At 41.6% G+C, this 26,982-nt stretch overlaps 1 protein-coding gene across 2 annotated transcripts; it reads left to right on the forward strand.

Moving 5' to 3' along the window:
* Window positions 1–1,895: 1,895 nt before the first annotated feature.
* Window positions 1,896–26,982, forward strand: LOC147448672 (protein NRT1/ PTR FAMILY 8.2-like). Of its 2 annotated transcripts, XM_086521216.1 has the most exons (5): window positions 1,897–2,271; window positions 2,774–2,991; window positions 4,176–4,555; window positions 4,914–5,081; window positions 25,893–26,982. In XM_086521216.1, exons 1-5 carry the CDS (start codon window positions 2,148–2,150, stop codon window positions 26,719–26,721), a joined length of 1,719 nt encoding a protein of 572 aa, XP_086377342.1. In that variant the 5' UTR covers window positions 1,897–2,147; the 3' UTR covers window positions 26,722–26,982. The 2 variants fall into 2 exon arrangements, with proteins under 2 accessions (XP_086377343.1, XP_086377342.1); XM_086521217.1 differs by lacking the exon at window positions 4,914–5,081 and having other exon boundaries at window positions 1,896–2,271.

The raw sequence follows: 26,982 nt of genomic DNA on the forward strand, positions 1-26,982 counted from the left end.
AACGGGTGATTATATGAGCTATCCTTCAAAAAAATACACTAAACTACCCATATTCTTTGAAATTTGATGGGAAACCCTGGCTAGAACCACCCTTTATCTCCTCTGCCTTTTGCACCCACCTTCTCCATCTCCTCCCTGGCTATCACTTTCGCCCATGCAGGTCCCAAGGAAATAACATGACGTGTATAAGCGTGAGCGATCCAATGAAGGACAGCACGAGGGTAAGGAGGTTTTGCATGTGCAAAGCCAAATGAAGGGCACAAGGGCAGAAATCAGGGCAGTGGGAGGTAGACATGTGTGCACCAAGCAAGACTCCCCCATCATCTCATCCGATTGCCTCAATTCTCTCCTCATTTGCTATTGCCTCATGCAAACTACAGCTATGCAAACCTTCCAATTCTTCCTTTTTACAATGAATTTCCCTCTCGCATTTTTAGAAGAGTCCTCTTATATGGAACTTACAAAATAGGTAACCCTTACTGAAGCATCTAAGATATGGCTATGACTACCTTGATCTCATGCATAGAGAATACTTGCACATGTTGTCACCTTAGAGGAGGGAGTGCTATCAAAATTGGACCATATTTCTTTTGAACCACGGTAGCGCACTAGTCACATAATAGTTATATATGATCCCATGCATGAAATTTATGTTTGGACCCACAGACATTACCATAATTTGATACAACCTTGAAACAACTTTTGGTTGAGTTAAATTGGAACAAACTGTAGAGCTAGTGTAGTTAAGTTGAGTACATTTTTTCCCTAGGCCTTGGTATTTTTTTCTAAACTTACTGTACTTATTCTTTAGAAAAATCATATGGAATTTAAATGAGTCCCTTTATGGATCCTATTATTTATCATGATAAAGTCACACATATTAGGGAGAAAAAAGCAAAAATTTATATGATTACTGCATAGAAATCTCTCAGATTTTTTAGATAACTTTTTTGATACTCATGGCATTTTATTATAAACCTTGAAAAAAGAACACTCATGTGTCATATACCAAGCTAGCGTTAAACTTAGTGATCACATTAGATATGTAGATTTAGTTGGTGGTTATGTTTAACTTCATTGCGAGGTTAGATACCAATCAAGTCTGTGATAATAACTCCCACTTGTGCATTGCCGATCCATATTTCTTTTCATTCTCCAATGGTTGATGTGGTACGACACTTAATTTTGAGTGTAAATAGCCACAAGAAAAATGTAATCATTGACCAAAGGAGTAGCCTGAAGGTCAAACGTTAGGTATAATTTTTTATTTAAGGTGCACTTATTGGAAGATTATTTAGGCCTCAGCTAAGCAAGCTTTGACAATGTGTCGTCTTATGGTATAAAACAAAACTCTTTTGGAATAGAAAAGAAGTGAGATATGTACACAAAAATATTGTCTTGTTTTCTTGAGAGTTATAAATATACCACCTAAGTACATTCATGACATAGAAATACCATTTGTTAATTGTAGGAAAAGGAGTTGACAATTGAAGTTTGATGCAAATGATTTACATTAATGGCTATATTATTCTAAAAAGTCAATTTTGTTTGATGTTTATACCACATTTTAGGGGATGGGATGGGACAAGAAAGATGTGGCTAGGGTTAGAACTCACTCCTATAATGTATGTTGGATATCAAAGATATTTTATGCGTACAGTACTAGCTAAGGAGGAGTACCTATATTGCATACATGATTGGAAGGGGGTATGGCCTAGGGAAGGCGCTATCATAAGGTCAAAGAAATGTTTCTTTCTTTGTTATGAGAGTGAGACTTGGGTTCTCTTTATTACACCCTTTCTCCTCATATAATGGTGCTAAGACACCCCATCGTGGGACCACTTTATAGGGTCTATAAAAGAGACCCTTTTTTTGTAAAGGGTTTAATCATTTTTTGATAGCCTTACCTTCTTTTTCTGTCGTGTAAGAAAAGATGCTTTCTTGATACCATCATTGAGGCCTTGAAACATTAGATCTCCATTCTCATGCAGGGTGGTATATGTATAAAGAGATGTCATTGTGTCATGGAAGAAGCCTCGAATCAATGCCTTGATATGATGATGAATAACTAGAGTTTTTTAGTGCTCGCTGGCAGACTGGCAATTCTGTGTCTTGAAAGCAAGAGGAAGCTTTAGACATTGTAAACTATGAAAGAAGCTCAACATGTGCCTCCTTATAGCCCCCTTGTTCAAAATGGCACCTTTGATTGGAAGAATAAGCCGGCCAACAAACACTCCACTGGTGGCATCAGAGCTTGTGGTTTTGTGCTAGGTGCTGCTCTCTTTTTTAATTTTGGAATTTGATTATCTAGCGTCCATTTGAGATTATAGTAAAGAAACAATGCTTGATGGCAAATTAATAACGCACAATTATGATTAGAGCTATAAGAGATTGCTTATGTCCATAATGGAATGACAATTCTGGTTGTTTATATTCGTGGCGATTTTGAGCTTCATTGCTTGGTGGGCGATGTTTTGAGCTGCTTAGTTTGGTGGGCGATTCTGAGTGTCGGTGTCTGGTGGGCGATGTTTTGATTTTGAGCTATTGTTTGATGGGCGATTTGAGCTTCATACTTTGGTGGGCGATTTGGAGTTGTGGTGGCGCAAGGCGATAAGTTTGAAGCACTCTACTACTGGATAGATTCCAGATGCTCTGCGCTTCCCCGCCCTCGCTCCTCCGACTCCTCTTTGCGCTTCTGCGTTTCGCCGCGATTCTGAGCTGTTTATAAATGGGCGATTTTGAGCTGCTTTGTAATGGGCGATTGTTGCTGCAGGGGAGCTGGTGGGCGATAGGCTGGCGTTTGATGGGGTGTCGGCGAGCCTGGTGACCTACTTGACGACGCAGATGGGACAAGCCACGGCCAGCGCGTCTGTGAAAGTGAACCAATGGAACGGCACCGCCTTCCTCACGTCCGTGCTGGGCGGCTTTGTCGCTGACGCCTACTTGGGCCGCTTTCACACCATCCTCCTCTTCTCCTCAACCTTTCTTCTTGTAAGTGCATCCTATCCACTGCTCGAGAAAAACCTAGGTTTAGTGTAACCCCACCTACAAATTTTGAGATTTACCTCTAAATTTTATAGTTGAAGGTGAGAAAACGTACAAAATTTGAAAAAAAGTTAGTGTAAATTGGTGTAAAAACCTTCAGATTTAGTCAGCTTACCTCTATTGTTTCTCATATGTAGGTTTGCCAAGTTTTTGGAAAAAAGTTTTATTTCTAGCACTGTATCCCTTTTCACTAGGAATAAATTTGTAGACATGCATCTTCCTAATCACAGTAGTTTACCTCTATTGTTTCTCATATGTAGGTTTGCCAAGTTTTTGGGGGAAAAAAAAAATTCTAGCACTGCATCCCTTTTCACTAGGAATAAATTTGTAGACATGCGTCTTCCTAATCACAGTATGCTCTTGTGAGCACAGAGAATTGTCTTAAGAAGAAAACAACAAAAACAGTGGAACATCTCTTTATTAAAAAGGCTACTTTTAGACTTATGCTAAAACCTTCTTCGTGTGGGGCCGCCTCCTCCTCCTTCTAAGAAGAAGAAGAAGAAGAACCATTCTTCCTCTTGTTATCTTCCTTCTTCAAACTTTTCTTTGGAGATATGTAAGGACAAGGGTAGGACTAGTGGGGGCACGCCCCCGGACAAGACCGGCTAGGCATGCATAGTTTAGGGGCTCCTAAAGATAGGTTAGAAGGCCCAAGAGGAGAAGGTTGGGTGCAGAATAGCACGCATTGGTCCTTGGCCCTTACAAGATGTTATGCACACCTCAAAGCATGTTGCTACTCCAGAGAGATTGCTTCAGTTTGCCCTACCTCTACTAAAGCCTTCATCTCTTGTGCACACATGCACATCATGCTAACACATCACACACCACATGGATAGGAGCTGTGTAACGTTGGAATGAGAACATAAACATAAAAGAGCTTTAAACATTGATTTGCATAGGGATGTCCAAAGGAGCTAGCGTGGTTGGTTGAGCACTAGTCCTTCATGACCCGGGTCATGGGTTCAAATGCGGCCAAGCAACCCTGGTAGCGCTCACAGACAACCATTGTATTACCACGCACTAGAAAGTGCGTTCTGCAATTTTTATTATTAAAAAAACGAGCATCAAACGTTGATTTTCATAGGGATGTACATCCAACAAGCATTTGACAAAAGGTGTTGGTGTCGTAGGCAATGATATTATTGACATTGGAGGTGTCTGTGGAGCAAATGAAGCCTTGCAAAGGTGGAGGAGATGAATGTAGGGCACTCCAAGAGGGGTTCTTCTATGTGGCAATATACCTAGCAGCCGTTGGGGCAGGTGGGAGTAAGCCATGTGCATCAGCTTTTGGGGGTGATCAATTTGATGAGAGAGAGGGAGTCCATGAGCGGCAACGAAAGGCATCCTTCTTCAATTGGTGGTTCGTTGTGCAATCAAGTACAAATGTTATTGCTGTCACACTTTTGGTGGCCTTGCAGCAGAGCATCGGGTGGGGATGGGGTTATGGTGTACCAACTGTTCTCCTTTGCCTCTTGCTCTTTCTCTTTGCTATTGCTGCTCCTTTTTATAGGTAATCCCTTTTCCATTTTTGGGAGTGTGTATGAAATAGAGAAGAAGAAGAGACATTTTATGTCTTAGGAACAATTGAGAGCTCTCTCTCTCTCTCTCTCTCTCTCTCTCTCTCTCTCTCTCTCTCTCTCTCTCTCTCTCTCTCTCTCTCTCTCTCTCTCTCTCTCTCTCTCTCTCTCTCTCTCTCTACATATATCCTCCTCCAAAACAAAAAAAAGTAGTTTGGGATATTTTATTATAGTCATAAAATGACATTAGTACTTTTTGGTTTTGCAATTTGTAAACAATATTCCAAAAATTTGGAGGTATTTTCTACTTGTGATATAGGTAGTAATTGAATGTTGATATCACTCTTGTAGGTATAGCCCTGTACTTGGAAGCCCTCTTACTCAAGTAGCAAGAGTTCTTGTTGTTGCTCTTCGAAACTCAAGAACAACGCTTAATGACCATTGTGTTCTTTACGAAGGAGATGAAATTGATCTCGTCAAGCAAGGAAAAGTCAAAATGCTCCATACAAATCAATTTAGGTATTTATCAATTAGTAAATTTTTTTTTATTTTATCTAAAATTAATTATTCGTGTTTAGTTTGATGTTATAGAACTTGTAGTGCTTGAAAATAAAAACTAGGTGTAGTGTAATCCCACCTATAACTTTTTAGATTCTCCTCTAATTCTAAATTGGAAGGTGAGAAATCCTAAAACATTTAAAGAAATTTAGTGTAAAAACCTTCAAATATAGTCAATTTACCTCTAAAATTTCTCACAAGTAGGTTTCCAAGTTTTTGGGAAAAAAAACATTTTTGAGTACTTTATCAAAGCTTGGAATTCCATCAAATATTTAGGTTAAAAGGCATTTAACTTGTCAGAATGGATATGACTTAGTGATTGGATTGGTTTAAATTAAATTCTACCCAAAAGGTTCCAATCCTTTCTTTTGGCAATACTCACATAGGATAAAGGGTCGATATAAGGCCACTTAAAACATGGGGCCAATAGAGGGACATTCAATTTGAATGATCTTAATTATATGATAGGATTGACAGTTTTCAATCAAATTGATACAAAAAGGTAGATCATATCACGCTCTTGCCATTCCCAATGCCATCCCAATCATAATTCCATATATTTTGGTATTATTTTTCATTTAATTTTAAGGTGGCCATTTTTTGGACCTCGGTCCATTATTGGTTCCTTTACCCTAAAGTGAGTAGATATATTATACCGAACCAAGAATTCATTGTAGGGTTAGGGCGGATTAGTGCGCTTAGCATTCATGGTGTTGGTGTGTGTGTTGGGGGGGGGGGGGGGGGGGGGGGGGGGTTTGCGCGCGCGCTCAATGAGAGAGAGAGAGAGAGAGAGAGAGAGAGAGAGAGACTCAAAGTGATAACTAAATATGCATTAGGAAATGAGATATTACAAGCCTTATATAGGCTTCATAGAGACTGACGTCATGGCTCCATCACCAGGTGAAACCCCACCATATGCGTCATCATTGTAGGTGGAAATATTACACATGATATCACATGGACAATCACATGGTTAATGCTAAACAAGTTGTTGACTAGACAAGGGATGGTGCACACCACAAGTTGGTGCATAGGACAAAGACCACATGCCCAACAAACATCCCCTTGGGATTTGAAATAATGATCAACTGCATAGAGGCCATTGCCACACAAGCTACTCTAGTCACATAGACTATGCCACACATACTACAAATAATCTCAGTGGATCATGGTGTCACATAGACTAAAGATCCTTCCCCTCAAACTAAGGCTAAGGAGGATCACCCATATCCTTTGCAGCCATCAATGTCTTCAAATTTGTTGTGGCTATGAATTGCCCAATGTGGTCCCAATATTTATTTTCAGTTTTAGGTATTTATTTTACCTATTTGTCAAAGTCTGGGTAGAGCAATTTGGTAAGGTGACTATATAAGTACACCTTGCCCCCATTGTATAAGTGTATGTTATTCATTGCCAAGGTTGATTGGTTCAGCATCTCTCTCTCTCTCTCTCTCTCTCTCTCTCTCTCTCTCTCTCTCTCTCTCTCTCTCTCTCTCTCTCTCTCTCTCTCTCTCTCTCTCTCTCTCAGTCGCGGAGCAGAGTGTGGATCGACTCACACACACACACACACACACACACACACACACACACACAGATACACAGAGAGCTTACATAGTATGCGAGAATCCGTTTGAAGGGTTATCTGCCAAAACCTTATTATCCACAAAAGTATATTTGAGTATATACAAAGAGTTAGTGATAAGTGAGTTAGGCGGGCGGGCGGGCAGCCATATCCGTATAAGAGGCCACTTGGGCTTTAATCCCAACAACCTCCCACTTAAAGTCCAATGTGGCACTTTAAGTAACTGTAAATCTATGAACATAAATGTACAAAGATTTACACAGCTGCCATCTATCCAATGCCCAATAACTCACGACAATGCACAAAGCCCTCTCCTGGAAGTCCCTTTGTGAGTAGATCAGTAGGATTGTCCTTGGTGTGGATCTTCAGCAATTGTATCTGCTTGTCTTCAAGCACTTCCCTAATGAAGTGATATTTCACATCAATATGCTTAGTCTTTGAATGGAGCACTGGATTCTTTTCCAATTGTATAGCACTTTGACTATCACAATATAACTCTGGCATATCTGCTTTGATTCCCAAATCTGCTACCAATCTACCAAGACAAATAGCTTCTTTGCATGCCTCATTTGCTACAACATACTCAGCTTTTGTAGTAGACTGCGTAATACAATCTTGTAATTGAGATCGCCATGATATGGCACCTCCACCCAATGTAAAGACATGGCCTGATGTAGATCTCCTCTTATCCAAGTCTCCTGCATAATCTGAGTCAGTGTATCCTCTGACACTCAAATCCTGACTACCATAGCATATGCGCATACTCTTTGTATGTTTTAAGTATCTCATGATACCTTTCACTGCCTCCCAATGTTTCTTGTCGGGATTTGACATATATCTGCTAACCACTCCCACTGCAAATACAATATCCGGACGTGTAGCAATCATTGCATACATCAAACTACCCACTGAAGACGCATATGGAATCTTATCCATTTCAGCCTTTTCTTCCTCACACACAGGACAATCTTGTTTGCTAAGTTTCACATATGGTGGCAATGGAACACTCAATGCCTTTCCCTTCTCCATATTGAAACGTTGCAAAACCTTGTCAACGTACTCTGTTTGAGATAACCAAATCAACTTCTTTGATCTATCTCTCTCAATGCGCATACCAAGTATATAACTTGCCTCACCCATGTCTTTCATGTCAAACGATTTTTCCATCTTTGACTTCAAAGCTGAAATTTCTTCCAAGTGTTTGCCAGCAATCAACATGTCATCCACATACAAAATAAGGATCAGCCAACCGCCATCCTTAGCCTTCTTTGTACATAGACAATGATCAAACTCACTACTTTGTAGCCTTGAGAAAGCATAAACTGGTGGAACTTATGGTACCATGCCCTCGGTGAGTGTTTTAAGCCATAAAGACTTTTTAACACAACTGGCATACCAAATCTTCCTTGCCTTTCTCAACAAACCCTTCTGGCTGCTGCATGTAAATTTCCACATCTAAATCACCATGCAAGAACGTTGTCTTGACATCCATTTGGTGCAACACCAAATCCAATATAGCAACCAATGCAAGAAAGCATCTCAATGTAGTCATCTTGACCACTGGAGAGAAGACTTCATCAAAGTCAATGCCTTTTTCTTGCTTAAAGCCCTTGGCAACAAGCCTTGCCTTGTACATTGGCTGACTATCGTGAGTGGTGATCTTATACCTGTAAACCCATTTACAAGGTAGAGCCTTTTTTCTCTGTGGTAATTTAACTAGCTTCCATGTCTAGTTTTTATGCAGAGCTGTCATCTCTGACTGCATGGCTAACTGCCATTTTTTCGAGTCAACCACTTGTAATGCTTCCTTGTAACAAGATGGTTCTCCGCAATCTGTGAGCATGGCATAATTTAGAGATGGCACATAATGATCATGTGGTTTGGAGACACGCTCAGAACGTCTCACCAGAACTGATTCTGCCTCTCTAGCCACTATAGGCTGTTCCTGAGCCTGACCATGCTGTCTTGATGTGCTAGCACTAGGTCCATCTTCCCTGAAGACAACTCTTCTGATCTCCTCTGTCTTCTCTGGCTTAGCGTGAAACTTGGCTTCATTGAAATGCACATCATTGCTACGAATAACTTTTCTGGACTCAGGATCCCAAAGCCGGTAACCCATCTCGCCCGATTCTCTGTAGCCAAGAACTCCTTAGGAATATGGCCGAACTTATTCCCGAACTCCTTAGGAATATGGCTATAAGCTTCACAACCAAATACTCTGAGATGCTTATACGAAGGTGCCTTGCTTGTACATAGCATCTCGACCACTGGACTCTTATCCAGAACCCTACTAGGAGACCTGTTGATCAAAAGGACTGTTGTAGCCACTGCTTCCGCCCAAAATCCATCAGGCAACTCAGCATTTGACAACATGTTTCTGACCTTCTCTTGTATGGTCCTATCCATACGTTCTGCAACCCCATTCTGTGAAGGATTATATGGTGCAGTAAGTTCCCGCTTAATCCCTTTCGCTTCACAAAAGTCTTGAAAAGCTTTGGAAACGTACTCTCCACCATTGTCAGTTCTCAAGCACTTCAACTTCTGACCACTCTGATTCTCCACAAGCTGCAAGAATGTCTTAAAGACCTTGAGCACCTCATCCTTGTGCTTCAAGAAGTAAACCCATACTTTGCGAGAATAGTCATCTATGAATGTACAAAAGTACGCTACTCCCCCTAGTGACAAACTAGGCATTAGTCTGCATAGATCATTGTGCACAAGAGCTAACCGTTCGTCCCTACGATTCCTCTTTGATCTGTGCGATTCCTGTGTTTGCTTACCATAAACACAATGCTCACAAAACTCGAAATCTTGAAATGAAAAACCAGGCAAATAACCATAATGAGAAAGTATTTCCATTCCTCTTTTTGACATATGTCCCAACCTACGATGCCACAGTGACACACTTGGCTGCTCAATCACATTAATTACATGGTTTTTAACCTCTGAAACATGTAAAGTGTACAGAGTTCCTGACTTGTTGCCATGTGCTACAGTCATCGAACCTTTGGAGATCTTCCAAGCACTGTTCCCAAAAACTGTCACATAACCCGCATCATCCAACTCCCTTGTATTGATCAGGCTCTTTCGGATTGCTGAAACATGTCTGACATTCTTGAGCCATAAAGAAGAGCCATTCTGAACCTTCAACTGCACATCTCCCACTCCAAGTATGTCACAAACCTGCTCATTGCCAAGTCTGACATAATCTTTAGTAGTCACATATGATGTAAACCAATCTTTGTGCGGAGAAACATGTAAAGATGCCCCTAAGTCGATAATCCAATCACTCATAGCATGTCCATCCTCTGCAGTCAAGAAAACAAAATCAAGATTGCTTGTGGGGAAGATGTCACCAGCTGCTATACCAGAATCACTGTCTGAACCAGATCCTGTGACATTCACCTCTTCAATCTTCATTGAAATCTTCTTTTCATCTTGCTCAGAACACTTCATACAGTCTCGCTTCATGTGACCCTTCTTGCCACAATGGTAGCATTCTATGTCATCCTTTGACTTCGAGACACGAGACTTACTTCAGTTTTGTGCCATCTTACCCTTCTTCTCTTTAGACTGTTGTCTCCCTCGAACGACGAAAGCACTATTGCCTTTGCCTTTGTCAATGTTCTTCGTGTTCACTTCCTCTGTGAGCAAGCTGCCTTCTACATTGGCACTTGTAACACCTTCTGGCGCGACAAAATTACTTAACGCTATGCGAAAAGTATCCCAACTATCCGGCAAAGTGATTAAGAGAAACATAGCCTTCACTGAATCTGGAAATACTATCTCCTGTGTTGTTAACTGGCTGAAAATTGTGTGAAATTCATTGAGATGATTTGACATGGCTGTCCCTTCCTTCATCTTCAAATCCACTAATTTCTTGAGCCAGTAAATCTGAGAAGCAGCACTTTGTTTCTCGTACATACCACATAGCTTTTGCCATACACCATACGTTGTAGTCTCTTCTGCTACATTGAAGTAAACATTTTCTGCCAGTGTCAGCATGATTGTGGAACAAGCTAACTCGTCAAGCTCTTCCCACTCATCTTCAGCCATACCTTCTGGTGTAATGGAAATGGCCTATGAACTTAGACAATAGCGAAATTAAGAGAATTAGAGTGAGCAACTTTGAGAGCATAGATGGTGGACTTAATTGGTAGTAGCAACTTAATCATAACACTTAATTAACTAGGCATGAGCAATACCTTTGCAAGAGAGAGAGAGAGAGAGAGAGAGAGAGAGAGAGAGATTTTAGAGAATATGACAACAGTTGAGGACCGGATTTATGTGGAGCCGGTCCCCCCTCCAAAAGGCATTTGTATTATAGATTCTCTCACTAAGAGAGACTTGGTACAATACAATCTTTGTGTTCCTTGAAACCTCTTTGGCAGTATGGAGATGGAAGCTTCATACACCAATCAACAATCAATCTTAGCTTGAAAATAGTCAAGAACTCGTGAACATCATTACTCTTTGTGTTCCCTAAATCATTTGAGTGCATGAAGATGTATACTTTTATGCATCAACTTGTGCCTAAAGCAACAATTAATCTATCTTGCAATACAATTAATCTACTTGCATTAAGTAACTAATCTACTTGCAATAAACCATTAGCCTTCTTGCAATAAGCATAGCATGCACTTTGTGGAAAGCATTAACTATCCCAAGCCTCAGTCCCAAGACCTCAAACACCTTCGAAGGTGGAGAGAGCTAGCAGGGAATGAGGGTAGGGAAGAGGAAGAAGAAGTATTCCATAGGAGAAAGAAATAATTCCTCACTTATCATCACTCTTCTTGCTTAGCATACATAATAGCATAGTAATGAAGATGGAGAAGATGGAAAGCTTAAGCATTGAATCATAGCTCTTGGTTGGATTTGCATTCCATAGCCAAGAGTGTTGGTGTAGGCTCGCAACTTCTCAAGGAGCTTGGAGAAGGAGATGGAGCTCTTGCACCTTGCCTAGCACACAATGAGAGTGTTTGTGAGTGTGTGTGGGTGAGTATACCCCCTAAGCAACCCCCTAGCTTGCTTGGGTCGACCCCCCCTTGTAGCTCATGCTTGAAGCTCATTGGACCCCTCCAGACCTAGCCAATCATAAGCAGGAGGCATTACAAGCAGCAAGGGTAGCCTTGAGACAAGTGTCCCCCTTTCCCCTTTGAGAGAGAGGAATTGATAAATGCAAAATCAATTAATTAAATCCCCTAAATTATCATTGGACCCCTTGGGTGGCCAACCAATAGGCTTTAGGCACACCATGAGGGCAACATGAGGAGGAACTTGACAAGTGTCCCTTTTGCTTTCTTTGTACCATGCATGCCTTGTGTGAGTGTGTGGGTGTTCTCTCTCAACCCCCCTCATGTAGGGCTCACCCCCTCCTTGTAGGGATTGAATATTTGACTTTTTGACACCTCAACCCCTCATGCATAGGCCCAATTCCCAACACAAGCTTGGCCCTTAAGCACTTTAAGCTTGGGCTGGGTTCTCACCTCAAGTGCAACCCTAACATCTCAAGCATGTCAAGCACCTCAAGCATCTCAAGCACCTCAATCATCAAGCACCTCAAGCACCTTAGTCATCAAGCATGACAAGCAGGACAAGCACCTCGAGCTGGGTCGGGTTCCCGCGCCTCAAGCTCAGCCCTAGCTTACCTAAGGTCAAAGGACTTTTACACACATTATTGGAGGTCTTCAATGAAGTTAACCCTAAGGTATTATGCTCCATTGGTTAGCCTTGCTCTTTGATAGACCATCTCTCATTTGGGCCCCTTTACCACTGGCCCCGTGTTGAGATAGATCTAAAAGCACATGTCTATATCTTAACCCTTGTTCCCGTTTATTCTCCCACATTAAGTGATCAGTTTAATATGAGAAAATCATTTGGGTTGGTTAGATATTAGTTTTTATGACATTTGGTCTCTCCCCTTTGAGCTTCAGTGGCTTCACTTGTTTTTTCTGCACCAAAACTTGCCAAATCTGCTTCTTCCAGAATGGAAAGTTTGTGCCATCCAGCTTCTTTATATTGTAAAGAGTTTCACTTTGAGAAGATGCCATATCTGCCAAACTGTTTACTTCTGGGAAAAATCCGGCAGAGTTTCTCCTGTAAACTGGCCTCTGTACATAGTAAACAAGCTGTAAACAACAAGCTGAACACCTCTCCTCAGGAATTGTTAGTATTTTGAAAAATTTTGACAGAGTCTCCCCTGTAAACTAAGCTCTGGGAACCAAAAGATAGCTCAAAAACAATCGTAAATAGTTGGCCAGTGACAAATCTAAAAATCTCTGTAATATGCTATCCTGTAAGCATGCACTGTCTCCTGTCTGGGCGATGACAGAAACTGTATCTCTCTCAAGATTGAACCCTGAACAATGCCTCAACGGCCTGACGCATAAGATGCAATCTAGTGTCTACACAAAGTCATACATCCTATGGGATAAAAGTCGCCGAAGAGGATGCGTGTAGAGGGGAACTCGAGCAACCTAATCCACCTCACACTGGGTAACCCAAGCCCCAGTGCTTGGCTTCAAAAAAACTCACACGGGACCCTCACAGATGGCTCAACAAACTGCCCAGAACTAGCATACATCCTACAATAGACCAATCACTTTCCTATGACCGTTGCGGCGGTCTGTCTGCTAGCATGACTCACAACTAGCAAACCCACAATCACAGTACATCAATCTACAATACATGCCAGTGGTGTCAAGCTGTTGTATGGCCACACCTCCCCTGGAACCTGGCAAGCACAAGAAGTAGCAATGCATACTGCAATACATATATCTGATGATATATATGTGTACCTGGTCTATAGATGATGCTTTGAAGATGAATGAGTGATGTGTGTCGATGCCGATATTGATGCCAACCACCTCCTGCTTGCCAATCTACACAAGATGGGTTTCTTTGCCGGCTGAAATCTATCTTCCGATGTAGTGCTCAGAACGAAATTCTGAGGGCATAAATGGCTTCGAAAGGGGGATAAAACCGAAGGTCGCCTAGTGGAAATGCTCCTAGAACGCCGAGTGTGAATTTCCAAGCTCCGGATCGAGAATCTGCCTAAAAAGTGTGCGCGCGTGCACGATTACGCAAATACGCACTGAACTTGGCTCTAATACCAATTGAAGCCGCGGAGCGGAGCGTGGATCGACTCACACACACACACACAGAGATACACAGAGAGCTTACACAGTACGCAGAGAATCCGGTTGAAGGGTTATCTGCCAAAACCTTATTATCCACAAAAGTATATGTGAGTATATACAAAGAGTTAGTGGTAAGTGAGTTAGGCGGGCGGGCAGCCATATCCGTATAAGAGACCACTTGGGCTTTAATCCCAACATCTCTCTCTCTCTCTCTCTCTCTCTCTCTCTCTCTCTCTCTCTCTCTCTCTCTCTCTCTCTCTCTCTCTCTCTCGTGTATTCTCCTCATTTCTCTACACTTCCGCATCATCAACTTTGACATGGTATCAGAGCTTTGTGCTGATGATAGCAAGGGAGGGGAACCCGCACGAAGAAAAGCAACAAGGATCGGCATTTTAAACGCAGGAAGCAGAGGACCTAGCAATGGCAGTTGTGGGCGACCGCGTTTTGTGCTGGAGGTATTGCATTTCGAAACGTTGATGAAGAGAAAGCTTCACGGAAAAAGTTTGTGCCGGCTTGTTGAGATGCCGACAAGGAATCTCTTTTGGGCTTTAGTGCAGCGTGATGGCATCTTGAGGTGTTGAGCTATCAAGGTGACCAAGCGGCGTGCTGCTTGTAGCATTGTGAAACACGTGCAAAAGCTTTGTTTGTGAACTTTGACCTGGAGCATTTTAAAACGCTAAAGCCCTTGAGGGGCTTGAGGGGCTTGGGAATCAAAAGCTTGGTACCCAAGTTTGTGAAGGCCTTGGTGAGCTTGTTTTTGTTACGGCTTGGGAGGCCAAAATCTTGGACACTTTGTGAAGCCTCTTTAAAATGAGAGGAGAAATTCCAATGTTTTCTCGGACTTGTATCCACGAGATGGTATCTCCTTGGTTAAGTGCCAACAACAATGAAGAAATTACGCCCTTGAATGACCAACACCAACACACGGCTATGGAATGTGGATCAACCAGTTTCCAGTTTTAGCGGCCTATGCTCGACAAATGTTCTCAAGGAAACCATCAATTTGTTTGGCTCGAGATTATGAAGCCAAAAGCAAATGCACGAGTTCGCTAGAGGACAAAGGCACAGGCAATCTTGACAAGGACGGCAGTACCAGTACTCAGTTAGCTGCATTCGTACCCGCGAGGTGCGAGAACAACTGTTATAAATGTGACACGACGCTTTGTTTGGCTCAGGAGTTTGAAGCCAAAGACAAAAGAAGGAACTCACAAGGAAACAAAGGCAAAGGCAAGCTAGACAGAGATAATGGAGATAAGATTTGACAGAGGAGATTGGCATGGCACACATGGTGGCGACCACAGTGGCCACGACATCAGATTTATAGTCAAGAGATAGATGCCGCTACTAGCTTCAGTCAGAGAGAGGCTTGTGAGTGGCAGAGAGGGGCAAGTAGTGCTCCTTATAAAATAATTTTGACTCCGTGGGTCGAAGTTCAAGGCACATTCATCTGGAAAGGAAACAATCAGACGTATCAAAACCCTATGGATGAGTGCGCACCAATCCATTGTTGTTGGTCGGATTATGGACAAGATGTGTTTCAAAGTTCATTGTATGGAAATTTTGGATGTGATGTGTTCACAATTCACAAATGGGGATTGTTGGACGGAGTATATACTCCAATTCAATTTTCTAAAGGCAACAGATGCTCAAGATGGCATTCTGCTAAGGTAAAAAGTTGAGGGTAGCATAACCGAGGTGTATCCAGTATCCCAGTCGGTGTTGGGGTGTCCATGGTAGCTTCTTCATCAACTTGGTCTCACTATGTATGTCCACTGAGCTGCAACAAGGGTGTTCAAGTTATGGCATCTCAAGTGAACTGCCCAGTGCGATCCCAATATTTATTTTGGTGTTTAGGTATTTATTTTACTTATGTGTCAAACTCTAGGTAGGGAAATTTGGTAAGGTGACTATATAAGTACACCTTGCCCCCATTGTATAAGTATCTATTATTCATTTCCAAGGTTGGTTGGTCCAGAAACATCTCTCTCTCTCTCTTTCTCTCTCTTGTGTATTCTCCTCATTGCTCTATGCTTCCGCGTCGTCGACTTTGACAGTAGTACCTCCCCTGCTCCTTGTGTTCTTCTTCATTGTGTTCTTTCTCATTGCTACTCATTGTTGTTATCACCTTGTTGTAGTTCTTCCATGATTTTCTTTGGTAGCTCCACCTTATCTGGTTGAAGATATTTTTCTTTGAAGGATTTTGGCATACGTAGCAAAATTTTTGTGTAAAGCAACTATCACCTCTACACAATAATGTTAAGATTACGTGTGTGTGTGTGTGTGTGTGTGTGTGTGTGTGTGTGTGTGTGTGTGTGTGTGTGTGTGTGTGTGTGTGTGTGTGTGTGATGCTCCACAGTGTTGGGGTGGTAAATCCCAATGTGCCACGCCTAAGTGTTGGGCGGCCGGAGACTACCGGGAACTAACACTGACCATTCATTCTACATAAAAGAATAAGGACTCATAACCCTAACACAATTGTGTTTAGAGTCCACCCAAACCTGTGTCTCCTCTCTTCTTCTCTCTTCTCCATTGCTGCACACACACATACACACGCTCTCGCACGCGCACTTCAACTGGTATCAGACTCAGGGATTGGGAGCATCATTGGAGCTCAGCGGGGAGGCAAGTGGGAGAAGCAGAAAAAACTGTAGCACGTTTTTGCAGATCTGTTTTGGCCTACTTAAACGTCTTCATTCAAGCTGATTCTCGCTGTTCCTAACCAGTTTTTCGTGCTCTTAACTTTGCAAAAGAAAGTTTTCTCAAAATCTTCACCAATTTTGAGATACGTCACTCAGACTGCCTTTAGGTCGTGAAGTAGAAGCTGCAGATTTTTACATATCTGTTTTGACTTGTAAAAACAGCTTATTTCATGTCCAATCCCACCTTCCCCAACCGGTTTCACGTGGCCTACAACTTTGCAGAAGCAAGTTTCTGCAAATTTTGCACAGTTTGAGAGATATTCATTTCAGACAGCAGGGTGGTCTACCTTCGTCAGTTCTTCTGCGTACACGTTTTCGTTGCAGACTCTTTCTACAATCTCTGTCACATGCATATTTGATGTAATGTCTTGAGGGTTTGTTAAATCAGACAAACCACCGTAGCGGTTATAGAAAAGGGTTTCTGTGGTTGATCTAAGATCTTATGCGGTTTATGTATTGTGATGGAAATATGCAAAGCCTATTGTTGAGGGTTGTGGTAAGGCTTTATTGAGCTGGGGGATTCTCAAATATGGAGATCCTTTCGGTGATACAGGTTTTGGAGCGAGCCCCTGACATCCCCATAGTTTCGGCATCGACATAGAATGTATGTTTATGCGGTTAGTGCAGTATTGGTGTGCATCTGCTGACCCGCCATTGTTGGCATTGCTATCATCTTTATGCGTATGCGTTTGACAGTGTTCAACTGGTCATAGACACTCTTCTAGAGTTGGATACATTGATAGTGATAGTTCTTTGCGATTCTATCTTGCCGGTTTAGCCACTTTGATCAGCGTTTCAGTCATTCTACACATTTGTTTTGGGTTCAGAAGTCAATTTTGCAGGGGAGACTCTGCCGAAATTTTTCAAGTTTTCTATCATCTTCTTTAGTGCAGCCGATCTATTACTTTTGTTCCTTGTCGAGTGATGGCTTCATCATCGGAGAACTCTTTGTTCAACATTGAGAAGTTAGATGGCACTAGCTTCCCATTTTGGAAGGAACAAATTTACAATGTCTTAGTACAGAAGAAGTAGATCCGGCCAATAAAGATGAAAGGGATAAATCATGAGGATATGGATGAGTATGATTGGCAGGAGTTGGATGAGCTTGCCAAGTCCACCATCATGCTGACTTTGTCAAAGAATGTGTACTTCAATGTGAACATGAAAAAGACTAGTTATGAGCTGTGGAAGAAGTTACGTGACCTGTATGAGAAGCAAAGTGCAACATCACAGGTTTATTGGCTAAAAAAGTTAGTTGATTTGAAGATGGATGAGGGCATACCCATGTGCAACCATCTCAATGAGTTCAACACAATTTTCAGTCATCTTTCTGCGCAGGGAGTCAATTTTGACAATTCAGTCAAAGCAATGTTCTTGCTAGTTACGTTCCCAGAAAGTTGGGATACTTTTTGCACAACCATAAGTAACTCAGCACCTCCTGATGGTTTAACATGTGCTAATGTTGAGGGCAGTTTACTTACTGAAGAGGCTAGCAGGAAGAATCTTGATACTTCTTGTGGTACTAGCAATGCTCTCGTTGTTCGTGGTCAATCACAAGAAAAGGGCAAGCAGAATCAGAGAGGAAAATCTCTTAGCAAACCACGTGGCCAAAAAGACATTGAGTGCTATCGTTGTCACAAAAAGGGTCATATGAAGAAAGACTGTCGAAAGTGGAAACAAGAGAAAGGTAAAGACAAGAAGTCGTAAGAAGGCAAGACTAAGGGAAGCAGTATAAAGATTAAAGAAATCAACAATGTTTTTGTTGAAGATTTTGATGGAGACATTTATCTCACATCTGCCATGAATTCAGCATTTTTGGTTGCCACTGATGACTATGCTTTACAGGATTGGGTTATTGGCTCGGGTGCATTGTTTCATGTGACTCCTCACAGAGAGTGGTTCAGTACATATGATGCAGCCCATAAAGGTCGTGTTTGTCTTGGCAATGATATTGCTTGCGACATAGTTGGTGTCGGCGATGTGCAGTTGAAATTTCAGATTGGTTCTTCATTCATGCTCAAGAATGTGAGACATGTGCCGAAGCTGACCAAAAGCTTGATTAGTGCAGGACAATTGGATGACGCAGGATATTACTGCACATTTGGTGATAGTTCGTGGAAGATCACCAAAGGTTCTTTAGTGGTAGCACATGGTTCAAAGTCTGGGACTTTGTACATGCTACATGTATCCAATGTTAAAAACCATGTAATTTGTGTAACCAAGCAGCCAAATGTTTCTTTGTGGCATCGCCGGTTAGGACATATGTCTCAAAGGGAATGAAAATCTTGTCTCGTTTTGCTTATGTGTCTGGCTTCAATTTCTCAGACTTTTCAGTTTGTGAGCATTGTATTGATGGTAAACAAACACAGTCACCACACAAAAGGGAAAGCACTCGGAAAAGTAAGCCATTAGAGTTAGTGCATAGTGATGTGTGTGGACCTATGCCTAACATATCCATGGGAGGTTCATTGTACTTTGTTACATTCATTGATGACTTCTCAAGGAAAGTGTGGGTATATCCTCTCAAGAAGAAGGATGAAGTTCTTTCAAAATTTCAGAATTTTGTGGCATTAATGGAGAATCAGTCTGGCAAGAAAGTCAAGTGCTTAAGGTCAGACAATGGTGGTGAATATGTCACTAAAGCCTTTCAAATTTTTTGTGATTTCAAAGGCATCAAAAGAGACTTGACTGCTCCATATAACCCTCCACAAAATGGTGTTGCTGAGAGGATGAATTGTACCATACAAGAGAAGTTACGTAGCATGTTGTCTAATGCAGAGTTGCCTAATGGATTTTGGGCGGAAGCTTTAGCAACCGTTGTCCGTCTTATTAATAGATCTCCTAACAAGGCTTTAGATGAGAAGGTACCTGAAGAGCTTTGGTCTGGGAAGCCACCTTCTTACAAGCATCTTAGAGTCTTTGACTGTGAAGCGTATTGCCATGTTCCAAAGGATTTTCGAAGCAAGTTGGCTCCTAAGTCAAAGAAATGCATATTTCTTGGCTATGGCAATCCTGGCAAGATGGGATTTAGGTTATGGGATCCTGAAGCTAAAAGGATAGTTCGCAGTAATGACATATACTTCAATGAAGAAAAGATGCATAAGAAGCCTGTGCATATAGTGGAGGTCAGGAGAGTTATCTTCCAAGAAGATGGAATTGTCCACAATAGGGCTGAAGTGCCTAATGTCAGACAACAAGTACAGAATCCTCTTGCAGTACAAGATGTTGCTGAGGGACAACCAGCTTAAGCAGTTATTAGAAGGTCTACAAGAGTTTCAAGGCCTCTTGATAGATTTACTCCCTCATTGAACTACATTATGTTGACAGATTGCAGAGAGACTTCCTGCTATAAGGAAGCCATGTCAATGGATGAAAAGGCGAAGTGGGAGAAAGCTATGCAATCAGAAATGGACTCATTGCATAAGAATTAAACTTGGAAGTTGGTTCGGTTGCCTAAAGGTAAAAAGGCATTACCATGAAAATGGGTGTACAATCAAAAAAATTACACCTCATGATAATAAACCCAAGTACAAGGCACAACTTGTTGCTAAAGGATTTAAGCAGCAGCAGGGTATTGACTTTGATGAGATCTTTTCTCCGGTTGTCGAGATGACTACTCTGTGGTGTGTACTTATGTTGGTTGCTAAAGACGACATGAAACTTGACCAGATGGATGTCAAGGCGGCGTTCTTGCATGGTGATCTTCAAGAAGAAGTTTATATGCAGCAGCTAGAAGGTTTTGTTGAGAAGGGCAATGAAGACTTGGTGTGTGAGTTAGAAAAGACTCTTTACGGTCTAAAACAGTCCTCAAGGGAGTGATATCATAAATTCTACTCGTTCATGCTCTCTCAAGGCTACAAACGTAGCGATATGGACCATTGCCTCTACACTAAGCGAGCTAAAGATGGTAGTTTGCTAATTTTGGTCCTTTATGTGGATGATATGTTAATTGCCGGGAAATGCAGGGATGAGATTTCAGCCTTGAAGTCAGAGTTACATGCAAACTTTGAAATGAAAGACATGGGTGAAGCAAGCCATATCCTTGGCATGTGCATTAAGCGAGATAGATGCAAGAAATTGATCTATTTGTCTCAATTGAGTACATTGCTAAAGCGCTCAAGCGTTTCAATATGCAGAAGGGGAAGGCATGAATACTCCATTGCCTCCATATGTGAAACTTTCTAAAAATGATTGCCCTAAGTCTGAAGAGGAAAATGCTGAAATGGCACAAGTGCCTTATTCATCTGCATTTGGGAGTTTGATGTATGCTATGATCGCTACATGTCCTGATATTGCTTTTGCAGTGGGAGTTGCTAGCAGATATATGTCAAATCTAAGCAAGAAACATTGGGAGGCAGTGAAAGGGGTTATGCAATATTTGAATGGTACAAAAGACATGTGCATTTGCTTTGGAATAAAGGAAGCATGTGTAATGGGTTACACGGATGCAAATTATGCAGGAGACTTGGACAAGAGAAGGTCCACTAAAGGCTATGTTTTTGAATTCACTGGAGGTGCAATTTCATGGCGATCTCGTTTGCAAGATTGTGTTACCTTGTCTACTACAAAGGTTGAATATGTTGCAGCTTCAGAAGCTTGAAAGGAAGCTATATGGCTTGTTGGCTAGTGGGAGACTTGGGAATCAATGTTGAGATGCCTGTGTTACATTGTGATAGCCAAAGTGCTATACAATTGGCAAAGAATCTAGTGTTTCATGCAAAGACAAAGCATGTGGATGTGAAGTATCACTTCATTCGTGAGGTACTTGAGGACAAGTGATTGCAGCTTGACAAGATTCATACCACTGAGAATCCTGTTGATTGCTCACAAAGGGCTTACCTTTAGGGAGGTTTGCACATTGTCGGGCACTCATGGGCATTGTCTACCTGTATTGTATGTATATATACATTGTCACCCCAGCTTAAAGGCACATTGTCCTTTAAGGGGGAGGTTGTTGGGGTGGTTAAGCCCAATGTGCAGCGCCTAAGTGTTGGGCGGCCGGAGACTACCGGGAACTAACACTGACCATTCATTCTACATAAAAGAATAAGGACTCATAACCCTAACACGATTGTGTTTGGAGTCCACCCAAACCTGTGTCTCCTCTCTTCTACTCTCTTCTCCATTGCTGCACACACACACACACACACACATACACACTCTCTCACACGCGCACTTCTCACAGCATATTCTATATACATTTATTTGCACTCTTGATGTGCATGATGATCACCTTTATACATGGGTTTCAGTGTGTGTGTAATGATAGTTTGCCTTCCTAAGTGAGTACAAGCACATAATGCGTATGGCGCTCAATGTGTGAGTGCTTTCTAGGACTCTCAAGAATGCTTTTGTGATCAAAGTGTGTGAAAGTAGGCAAATACAAAAGTTCTGCGTAGTAATCAATGTCTTCAAATTTGTTGTGGAGCACACACACTCACATACACACACCCCGCCCGCGCGCTCCTTGTCTTCTTCTTCATTTGCTACTCATTGTTGATGTCACCCCGTTCCAGCTTGTCCATGGTTTTCTTTGGTAGCTCCACCTTAGATTTGGTTGATGGTCTTCTTATTTAAAGGATTTTGGCATACATAACATTTTTTTTGGCATCAAGCAATTATGTGTGTGTGATGCTCTAGCATTCACAAGTCGTCGTTTCAAAATGTGTTAAACACCAAGCTCTTATTGGTTAAAACAGTGGGTGAAGGCCTCGTGTGTAACCAACCTAAGAAGAGAAAACTAGAATGGCCATTCTATCATCCAAGTGTGGTAGATTGGTTATCATAGTTCCCTTGTAAATAACATGGCTTCATTTTGCAATTTCTTGGGATTGTTCCTAGACAAAAAATACCAGCTTCTTTCCTATAGCTTGTTTCCTGCTAAATGTGGCATCCAAGTGATGGTCAAGAAGCGGTGGCCACCAAGACTAAACAAAAGAGATTGCTTGAAGTAAAAGCATATCTTGCTAAACAAAAACTTGAAGATCTAAAAAAGGCAAGATTATTATCTTGAGAGATTTTTCTCAAATCGAAGGTTGTCAATCAAGTGCATTGCTTTAAAGCTCTTAAAACCAAAAAGAAACAGAGCATCATCACAACAAGCATAAACAGTGCAAGGAGTGAAGTGCATGACCCAGACAAAATGGCTAAATTGATGATTGATCATTTAAGCGGAATCATAGGGAAACCAAAAGATCAGCCCGAGGATGTAGAAGAAGTGAGAGCCTCACTTCTCAGTAGTGTCCATAAAATTCTAGCACCCGAAGAAGCGGACGCTTGGAAAAAGGCATCACTGAAGAAGAATGCTCGCTTGCCTTACAATCTGTGGGCACAGAAAAGTCAATGGGATAAAATGACAATAGAGTTATTTCAGAAGTTCTAGGATGGCTTGAAAACCACAATTATCTGCTTGGAAAACAAATCCCTTTTACAAGGAACGTTGCATCCAAGTGTGAAAAGAGGTCTTGTCAAGCCTATACCTTAGCAGGTGCACTGCTCCTAGCTAAAGCATTGGTGAATCAATGACAGTGGCATACAAAATTATAGCTAAAGTTATTGCCCTAAGATTGTCTCCAGTTTTGGATAAGGTGGTTACCCTCCACTAGCATGGCTTTATTGAAGGAAGATCAATATATGACAACGTCCTTGCAGTGATGGTCGACATAGAGTATGCAAACTTCACCAGATAGGAATGTATACTTCTCTAGCTTGACCTTGACAAAGCTTATGATTGGACTTCTTGGTCATACATAACAGACATCATGAAGACTCTAGGCTTTGGACCCCGTATGTGCCAAATGGTGCATACCCTAGGAGCATGCAGCTCCTTAGAACGTCCCTTCCACAAGAGAGTTGTGGGAGTCTTTGAAGCCAAAATTTCAATCAAAGATGGATTCCATCTGGCCCCTCTCTTCTTTGGCTCTCATCCCCTAGCTACCATGCTTGAGGTAAGTTCTGAGAATGGGGACATTCAAAGCCTCTCTCTCCTAGGTAACAAACACCTCCTGGCCAAACTATTTGTTGATGATTCTTTGATATTTTTTGAAATCCACGCCTCAAATTCTCAAAATAACTTGATATAGTGCAAATGTTTTTCACAGCCTCAAACTCTAATTGCAACATTGATAAGTCGAGGTTGATTTCTTTCTCAAAGAATGTTGTGCTCGTCCTGTCTGAATGGTCAAGAGAAATTTCTCTAAAGGTATGGTGTTTACCCATTTTGGGGCCCACTTAGCAACCTTTGACAAACAAAAGTTTCAATGGGTCATGAACAAAATCATGGTCAAGATGAGAAGATGGGAATATGTGATCCTTTCCTTCCACATTAGAGGGAATGTTATCGATCCGTTCATGATCCTACACTTATCCTTCTCTCTAGTCTTGAAAATGACCAAATGCAATCGAAAAGATTTCCTAAAGCCATGAAACATTTCTTATGGAAACACAAATCCAAAGACACAACACCAGGGTATTGGGGAAAATGGGAGTGGGTTTGCTAGACCCAAGGAGCAAGGCGGAATTGGGATCCACGACCTGGCGGTTCATGCAGAAGCCTAATGTGCCAAATTTGTGGCGTCTACAGCGAAGCAACACCGGGCTTGGGCCATTATGACATGGGATATGATAGACAAGGTAAATCTGTTCTCCCAAGGGGGCTATGGAAAGAGACATGTGGCCATGACAAATTGATGGCACCACTCTGGGCTCACATGAAGCTAGTTGGCAACACGGGTGAGCAGGTGTGTAAATGTGCCAAATCATCGAAAGCACTAGAATGGGGGGAGACTACCAGATATTTCAAGAACTTCATCACCCACTCGCCCCCCTAGCTTTTTAAGATTGGAGGTGATTAAACAAGGCCCTTTTTTAGAGAAATAGCCAAGCAAATCAACAACAAAGGTCTAACACACCTAACTCAATTCTGGGATAGAAGTACTTTGAGCTTGAATTATGCAAACCAATTGGCTACATTCTCAGTAGAAAAGAAAGACTTCTAGTCGACATGGTGATTGTTCTAACACTTATTTGTGAGGTAAATTTTGATTGGAAAGTCTGACATTGGCCCAAAACAAGAATTTTTATATACCGTAAACAAGGGGAACGTACATCAAGCTTATTTACAAAGAAGATTGGTTCTCTCCACTTAACAAACAATGGAGGATACTGTGGCTTGAGACAAAATGGGTGATAGTGAAAGCTAGTATCTAGGATCCTCCATGGCCTAGCATAATGAAGCTCTTCCTGTGGAAGGTACTATGGGGGGCCATATTAACTAGGATCAAGGTAAAAGCCAGAGGAATAGGCATAAACATGTGATTGGAATGTAAAGCGGTTATTGAAGACCCCTCCACTTGTTCAAAGGCTGCTCGATCAGAAGAGGTCATTCGAGAAAAATCTGCAAATGGATGCACAAGACTTGGAAGATCCGCTTCTTTAATAATGACGTGAATCTAGAAGGGAAGGTTTTCACAAACCAAGCCATTTTGGTTTGCACACGGATTGTCCGCTTTTTCTATCTCAATCATTCTTGGATATTAAGAAACCTTTGCGTTGTCGAAAGAAACCCTGAAATGGCAAAATATAAAGAAATCGTATAGGAAAGCAGGGATTGGATTCTCTCTATTTGAAAAAACAAGGACTCCAATGAGTGGAAGCAAACATTTTTTGATATTAGGTAGTCCAAAAGTGGCAATTACGAGCTTTCAACTATCAATCAAAACACACCTTGAAGTGAAACTATGCAAGTAGCTATGAAAAGGCAAAGGCCTTCACCCTTCTGTATTCTTTGCCTCCTCAAAGCACAGTCGGACACTGCTTGGGGGTTATTGTACATTCATTTCTGACATAGGACTTTGCTAATCACAATTGTGAGTGGCAAAATAAGAAAAGTCATCCTTAAGCAATTGGGAAGCATTATGACTTGTACATCCTTGCATGCCAGCCTAATTAACTAGGTAAAGGGGGAGAAGAGGGCACTCACATATAGAGATATAGAGGGGCAATAGTTATGAGTCACCCCTCTCCCTCCTTAATTATAGCATCCAAAAAGCATGCAATAATTTTAATCATCTTACACCCCTCTCTTTCTTTTTATATGCATATGCAAGAGCTATCACATTATATCTCAAATCAAGAGGTGAGATTCAGATGTCAATGTTTCTCTAAACTAAGCATACTTGCAAGATTGTTGCTACACATTTTGTCTTGTTGTTGATATTTTACTTTCTCGTAAAAAGCATTGTTACTTAGATGTACATAGCACCTGTGTAGTGGTGGTGGCGATAACTTGAAGTATTTATTCAAATGTTTATTTTCAAAAGTTTAAAGTACTAAGATGTATGAGATGATGCAGATGTTTGGATAAAGCGGCCATCATACCCAAGAAAGAGAAGTTTGAACATGAGACCCAAGGCATGAGTAGATGGAGGCTATGTAGTGTGACAGAGGTGGAGGAGGTAAAGCTCATTGTAAGAACACTACCCATATGGCTCTCTCTTATTCCCTTCTCCTTAGCCACAGCCCAAACACACTCCCTCTTCATAAAACAAGGAAGCACAGTGAATAGAAGAGTGGGAACTATCGAAATCCCACCCGCCTCAGTAGCCATGTTCCTCAATCTCACTATGGTCCTATTTTTACCTCTTTATGACCGTGTACTTGTGCCGGCTGTGAGGAAGTACACACACATTGAGAGGGGCATCACCCTTCTTCAAAGAATAGGTGTGGGCATTTTCATAGGCATTGTGGGGATGGCCACTGCTGCACTTGTTGAGAGAAAGAGGCTAAATTTGGCAGGAGGAAGACCACAATCCATAGAAGTGCAAATGAGCATATTTTGGTTGTTGCCACAATATGCCATTCTTGGTCTAGCACAATCATTTACATCCATTGGAAGACTTGAGTTCTTCTATGAGCAAGTGCCCAATAGCTTGAGAAGCTTGGGGACCTCCATGTATCTAAGTAGTGTTGGCATCGCAAACTTCCTTAGTAGTGCCCTAATTGCCATCATCAATCGCTCTACAGAGCCGCACCCTTGGATTGGTCGCAACCTCAACAGCAGCCATGTGGACTATTTTTATTGGCTCCTTTCTGCACTCTTGTTTTTTGAACTGTGGGCCTTCCTTGCCCTTTCCTTTTGGTATAGATATAAGCCTAACCATCACCTTGATGCTACTTTGTAAATGGAACTCACACATCTTTCATAGCTTTGTAACAATTTTTTTCTGTGTCAAACCATGGCCTACATATCTTAAATCGTGTACAAGATAACCAACCATATTGCATTTAAGACTTGAAAGGGCATTCAAGAGCCCCATTGTAATATAGTGTACGCTTTTATGAATATATGTAAGCTATAGGTTTTTTTGCGGAAGTGTTGATTTGAAAGAATCCACTTTCTATATAGATCATGATCCTTCAAACTAAAATTTGAGATGTATGAA

The sequence above is a fragment of the Adiantum capillus-veneris genome, chromosome 10 (assembly GCF_014529385.1).
Source record: "Adiantum capillus-veneris isolate H3 chromosome 10, ASM1452938v2, whole genome shotgun sequence".
Lineage (NCBI taxonomy): Eukaryota > Viridiplantae > Streptophyta > Polypodiopsida > Polypodiales > Pteridaceae > Adiantum > Adiantum capillus-veneris.